General features: G+C 37.9%; 1 protein-coding gene across 1 annotated transcript; it reads left to right on the top strand.

Moving 5' to 3' along the window:
• Positions 1-4,812: 4,812 nt before the first annotated feature.
• GNAZ (guanine nucleotide binding protein (G protein), alpha z polypeptide) lies at positions 4,813-5,866 on the top strand (the record flags this gene model as incomplete). Its single annotated transcript, XM_010297477.1, has 1 exon — positions 4,813-5,866. A coding segment is annotated over exon 1 (723 nt), but the record flags the coding sequence as incomplete, so codon positions are not given.
• Positions 5,867-7,010: the final 1,144 nt, after the last annotated feature.

The raw sequence follows: 7,010 nt of genomic DNA, 5'->3' as shown, positions 1-7,010 counted from the left end.
TACAAAGCAGTAATATAATCACGTCATTGTATTCCTACTTGAAATAGTGAGATCCAAATATCATTGCAATATATGCAATAGGGATGACTAGAAACCAAAAAAATGGAAATTCAGTAGCATCAAACTAATTTACACAGCGTTTACATACTCCTGGTCTTCCCTACAGTAAGTAGGTTCTACGCTATCCTTTTCTGTGTTAAACTTATTAAATGAATGGCAAGCAGAATAGCTGATATGTAAAATGCTGTGGAAAATTAATGATGCATCTGAATGTGGTGTGGAAATATGCAATAGGAAATACTCTACAGAATGTACAACCTGTCTGAAAAGAGTAATTTTTTCTTGAAACTGTCTTTCTACCAAACTGTTAGTCATAAGTGATTGTTGAGGCCAATAACACAAAGTTTACAAAAGATCTGCTTATCTTATATAGGCATAAAATCTCTAGATTTATCATAAGTACTGATGCATTTTGAAAGGAATATGTATCCTCTTTCTTCTTGTCTCTAGCAAGCCTCTCTTTTTCAGGATGAAACTTGAATAAAGAGAGGAGAGGGAGGCCCATATGTGCTTCCTGCAAAATTTTTCATTACAGAGATATGTAGAAAATGTCACGCAGGATTCGACCAGTGGTCTTATCAATGATATGAAAACTAAGCCTCGGTTGATGAGGACTTAAAGGAAAACCAATTTGAAGTGTTCTGAACATGTCAGAATAAACATGATTAATGGAGCCAACTCTAATTTTTATATAGTTAAAATAAGAAGTTGGCTTGATGTCTAACAGAGTAATTTTTTTCTTCTCTCTGTGTGGCTGGAAAGTTACTCATTAAAAATCAGCTTCCTCAACTCTTATTTTTCATCTTCTATAACCATTGGAAAAAGCCGATTATTTGAAGAAAGTATAACTCCTCATTTTGGAGGGTTTTCCTTTACACATCTTTGATGCATTAGAGTAAATGAAGTTGTGCTAATTACCATGTTAATGTGTTCTGCTGATTAATCTGTTCTTCATGTGCTAATGTCCTTCTGATGTGCAACGGGAAGTAAGATAAATAAAGCTGATATTAAGACTCTCTTGTAGAATTTTAGACCAGGTAGTAGCAATACACAGTGTATTTGGGGCAAAGGATTCCGGACATCTTTAAATTTAAGGCACCCAAAATGCTTAAATTACAAGCCTGCTCATACACTATGGTCCATTCAGGCAAAGATGACAGATAAGCACTCTGAATTGTCATATAGAGGTGATGTGATGTACTGACTAGATAACTAGTTTAGAACAACTGAGAATAAGACTGTCATGGTTAGCTTCTGGAATTGGTTACTGTAGATGTCCTGTTCTAGTTAATTAATTTCATGCATGTGGATTTGGGATGAATTCACAAGCAGGTGTTAGAGCACAGAGATTAAAATAATGCAGTTAGAAGGCAGGTTTAAATAGGAGCAAGAAAGAAGAGGGGAAGTTGAAATACTGTATAGGAGATCTTGAAAACTCAGTAAAAGCTGCTGTTCTGAAAATGTGTATGTTAATAGTGTTCTGGAAATCTAAGGAGAGACAGGAATGAGTGGGATATCAAAGCACATTTTAATTGGTATACTTCATATACTGTTTTTTTGGGTGTTCGCTTTTTTGTGGTCAGGGTTCCAGTTGTGGAATTTTTGCAATTGTTTGCAACAATCATCTATTCAACTTCTCCAACTAAAACATAATGCTCTCCTCAATACACCAGTACCAATCCTGACCTATACTGAGTCATCCTGGTACTTGTGAATTTTATCCAGGTCTACATTGGTTCAACTATGTCTCTCCCTTAAGCAGGGTTAGAGTTAGGAAGGCATTTAAAGATAAATATAGAATCAGTAAAAGTACTTAAGGGTGAGTGATTGCAAGCTCAACTGTCCCAGGCTAACATCCCAGGAAACTTCAGGAACAAATATGTAAAATTGTCATCCATTGACTCTGTCCAGTCTCTATACCTTTTTCTCTGATGCTAAGGGATTAACAACGATTGCCGTAACTCTTTGTCCTTCCATACAAGCATGTTTGACATTCCCAGATGTCTTCACATTTATGTATTGGAAACTGGTGAAAAGGGATCCAGTGTGATGCAAGATCGTGCCTAATTCCTAGACACTGTTACAGAACTGTAGACACCAGAGATGCATATCAGTGGGGACTTGGATCTCAAAGCAGATACATAGACTCTACCTTTCCACTTGTCAGCCCATCATAAATCAGAAGAGATCTGTAAGTGACTTTAAACATGTTCAGAGAGAAAGCTATACAAAATACAGAAACTAAGATTAGGATAGGCCACTGCGACAAAAAATTAATATACAAATAACAGAAGAATAGTAATGCCTCTTGCTAAACAGAAGAGTCTGAGATCATTACACTTGTTTTTGCCACCTGAGGAATGAAAGCCTAGGTATAGAATTTATTTCTCCCTTCTATCCTCCCAAATAAATGTTCTAAGAACAATGTTTTTTTCATGTAAATGTGACATGCTAAGAAACGTAAAAAGCTGAGCTTTATTTTAACTATATAACCCTTCTCCAGTATTGCAGCTGATGTAATTGTCCTTATCTATATCTGTGAAGCCCCCGCCTCAAAGTATTTATGCTGTGCTATATCTCAATTAACATTATTTAAGGATTAGCTAGAACTATTATTTGACATAATTAATTTCTATGATGGAGAGCTACTGGGAGGGTAAAGCAAGATCTCACTGAAATCACTGGCTGATAATGACATTTGGCAAGACAAAACAACAGTTTAAGTTCTCAGCAATAAAACAGTATCTTACAAAACATGTAGTATCAAATCTATATGCATTTATAAACACACGTTACACATTAAAATAGAAGTCATGTAAATATAAGTTTATATTTTTCAACCGGAGCAGTACGAATGAGACCCTCTGCATCCTGCTATATATCTATGTAAGTGAACCTTACCCTATGATGTAGGTGATGTGGGGAAAGGAAAAATACATTTTGGTAAATCCAGTGCTCCATTTAAAATACTTAATTAAAGATTACTATTTTTGAGTGCTGAAATGTTCTTTGTCCACTAAAATTTCTGCTGTGATGCTTAAGAAAGAGAGAAAGCAAAATACATGAGGTTGCAAGTAGTTGTAGTCCAATTTCTTTTCTCACAAAAGCTAGAGCTTCAGCATCTGGCTTGGATCATTCTGTCCCTCTCCTAGTAGTGTGGAATCATCCTCTTCAATATGTATTTTAATGCTTTGTCACATCTACATTGAAATGCTAGTAAGTTCATGCAGGAAAAACTCCCAAAGACTTCTAGAGCAACATTGAAAATGGAATTTGCGAGACTTAGTCTTATTAAAATGTAGTAGAAGTTATATTTCTATAGTAGGCTCTGAAATTTTTCTTAAGTCTTCCTCTGAGGGTATCTCAGAAGCATGTAGTTTAGTTTCTAAAAATACTCACTGAAGACCCTCTAGACACAAGTAAACAGACAGCAGTATAGGTGCCAAAGTGGGCTCAGGCCAGCATACGATGAGGAAGCCATGACATCTGTGACTGCTGCCCACTGTGCTCAGAGCTTAGTGGGAGTAGCAAGCCCTTCCTAGAAAAGAGGCAAGTTATCACCAATCAGCTATAAGTAATGTGTTTTCCCTCTGTGAGAAGTAACTGCTTCCTGCTGTTGCCTTCTGCAGAGTTCCAACTAGTAGGCTTAAGCCCTAGTTTGGGAAAGAATAATTGCTCTAACAGTCACTGAAAAGCTGTCAAGCCCTTGCTTGGGATGGCATTTCCTGTGCTTTTTGTATGAAACATTTACCTTGTAGTCACTGTTTTAGTGCATCTCAGAATTTCCTGTATTAAAAATGGAAGAGAGGAGGCTTAATAACACTTAGGCTGGCTATGCAAAGAAGCTTACAAAGTTTGTTGTAGTAGTGCATCACTTATATTAAGCAGGATGCAGGTAGTATGTTTAACAGTACTGTTCTCCAAGGGGAAAGAAGATCTGTTACTGTATTCTGCAAAGATCCCTAACTCTCGCTTTTACAAAAATGTGGAGCAAAATTAATCACCTCCTTTTGCTTCTTAATTTTGTTATTTAAATGTTCAGAGCAAACAGAAAAGATGAAAGAAAACTCAGGAGGACATCTGTCTGAGTACCAGATACTGATATAAATAGAGGGAAAAGTAGTGTGAGTCTCTTTCATTTTCTGCTTCAGGAAAACCAGTCAGAACAGGACTGTGCAGGAAAAGCACTGCCATAAGCTCTTGCTGAGGGAGAAATTGGGGCATAGCTCAGCACTGTTTGTTTTCATGTAGGTTTAGATAATAAAACAGAAGGCTGAAAGGGAGATTTGACTTATTGTTGTTCAGAAACCACATTTTCTTAGGTCTGCAAGCTTCAGCTGTCCCAATGTTCTTGCTAGGGTTTTAGATTTTTGCTTTTCTTTACATATTTTTGCATCTGTATTTTCTGTTTGGGATAATCAAAGGTTTGTAAGTCTAGAAGAGGAGGAGAAAGCGAGTGGTTTTCAGCAAGAAAGCAGCGTCTCTCATTTCATTCATTTCTTTTCTCATTGTTTAGCAGGTGGAAAGCACAGATTTACAGAGCTGAACTGGATCAGCTGGAGAAGTGGGGGAAGAGAAACAAAACAAGTACAGCACCATTGAAAAGAGCTTCAAGCTTCAGCTTTATCTAGCAGCATCACCACAGCAACCAGAAAATACAATTAAAAGACAGGAGCTAGAGCAGAGAAGGTGAAAGTGCGGCTCCTTACCTCTGAACAGAAGGCAGCAAAATAATTATGCAGAACAGAAAAGAATATTTGATGGATCTAGCCAAACTGTGGCAAAAGGAAGTGTCTCTTCATTAACAGGAATGTGCCACTGTTTATGCACTGGAAAGGGGAGTGCCATGAGATCTGTTGAAGAGACTATTTCTGTGGTCACATATCTACATATGTTTGCACCCCTGCTGGGACTGAATTAGGTGGTACAGGCATCTTGGACTGTCAGGTATTGGATAGTGACTTTTTTTTTCATTCAAGGTGTACCTGGCACGAGAACTGAAAGACACTACAGATCTTTCTCACAGACGCAAACAGAGTGAGACAGTCTCCAACCTTCCCCTTCTGTAACTGCCTGCTATACCATGGGATGTCGGCAAAGCTCTGAGGAGAAAGAGGCAGCGCGGCGGTCCCGTAGGATTGACCGCCACCTGCGCTCTGAAAGTCAGCGACAACGAAGAGAGATTAAGCTCCTTCTCCTGGGTACCAGCAATTCTGGGAAGAGTACTATTGTAAAGCAGATGAAAATCATTCATAGCGGTGGCTTTAACTTGGAGGCTTGCAAGGAGTACAAACCTCTGATTATCTATAATGCGATTGACTCCCTCACACGTATCATTCGGGCTCTAGCCACCCTTAAAATAGAATTTCACAATCCTGACAGAGCATATGATGCCGTGCAGCTTTTTGCCCTGACAGGGCCTGCTGAGAGCAAAGGTGAGATTACGCCTGAGCTTCTGGGAGTCATGAAACGGCTGTGGGCAGACCCTGGCGTGCAGGAATGTTTTTGCCGCTCCAATGAGTACCACCTAGAGGATAATGCTGCATACTATTTAAATGACCTAGAAAGGATTGCAGCACTGGACTACATCCCCACAGTGGAAGATATTCTGCGTTCTCGGGACATGACTACAGGGATTGTAGAAAATAAATTCACCTTCAAAGAGCTGACTTTCAAAATGGTGGATGTGGGTGGACAGAGATCTGAACGCAAAAAATGGATCCACTGTTTCGAGGGGGTTACAGCAATAATTTTCTGTGTGGAGCTGAGCGGATATGACTTGAAGCTGTATGAAGATAACCAAACAGTAAGTGCCCCTTCTGCTCCTTACTCTCTTTCCTTCTCTTCCCTTCCCCCTCCCCAGTCTTTGGCCTCTTTTTCTCCCCCATCTCCCTACCCTCCCAAGACAATAATCCCCGAGTTCCCAGCCCCACATATGATCTCCTTCCCCTCACCTCCAATCGGCAGTAAAAAGCCAGAAGTTATGATTCCTTTATTTGGATAGTTTTCCCCACTGGACAGATTTTAAAATTTATTTATTTAATATTATTTTTGGGAAATGGAGGTGCTCTTAACATGATAACAGATTTTATTTTTAGAGGTTTTTTCTTTTTTTTTGTTTGTGCCTTTTTGCTAAACGTTCACCTGGTTAAGTGTTATTCCAAATAGCACTTAAAAAGGCAGGCAGTAGTGACACCCTGACGTACATGGATGGTTAATCTGGACACCATGGTTTGCAAGTCCTGGAAAATTTTGAAGTTAAAATAGTAATAAATAACAATTTTTTCCACATTTTTTCCAGGATTTTTACTCAGAATTTGGGATAAAATTAATTTAAAAATAATAAATCAGATATAATTTTTAATAAGTATGGAGCTTTAAAAATTTTTCTTTGTTTTTGTTTATATGGCTAATTTGTCTTGTTCAATGAATAACTATTCCTCTTTAATTCTCTTTAATGCTGTTAGCTTCTGGTTTTCACAGCATACTAATACAGTAACTATGGAAAAATATACGAACACTTATGCATATGCAACTATGTGTTTGCTATCACATTCAGCTTGCCTGAGTTAACCTGTATAGGGTTTTACTTGAGCTTACTTTTTGACAGCCTTGTAAAACCTGATGCTTAAGAGGTAGGAACACATAATGATTCTATCATCTAGTGTATTTAAAACATACTGTGTTTATATTTGAAAACAGCTGCCTTTCAGGAAGAATGAAAATCTATACTGTAAAATCAGAAAGTTAACCTTAAAATGCTTCTACTTCTCTTGTACTCCCTTACACATCTTAAATTGTTCTACGTTTTAGAAAACTTGTTCACCAGTATCAGTTCGTGGAGTACTCCAGAACACCAAAATCCTTGTTCTTTTACAGCAGGTGCATTACATAAGTGTTGTTGGGAAGGAAATTGTTCCAAGAAATTTTTATATATGTTTCAAATCTAA

The sequence above is a fragment of the Phaethon lepturus genome, unplaced genomic scaffold, assembly GCF_000687285.1.
Source record: "Phaethon lepturus isolate BGI_N335 unplaced genomic scaffold, ASM68728v1 scaffold47501, whole genome shotgun sequence".
In the NCBI taxonomy this organism is placed as follows: Eukaryota; Metazoa; Chordata; class Aves; order Phaethontiformes; family Phaethontidae; genus Phaethon; species Phaethon lepturus.
The sequence above is the reverse complement of the archived record's forward strand: the minus strand, read 5'-3'. Positions and strand labels throughout refer to the sequence as shown.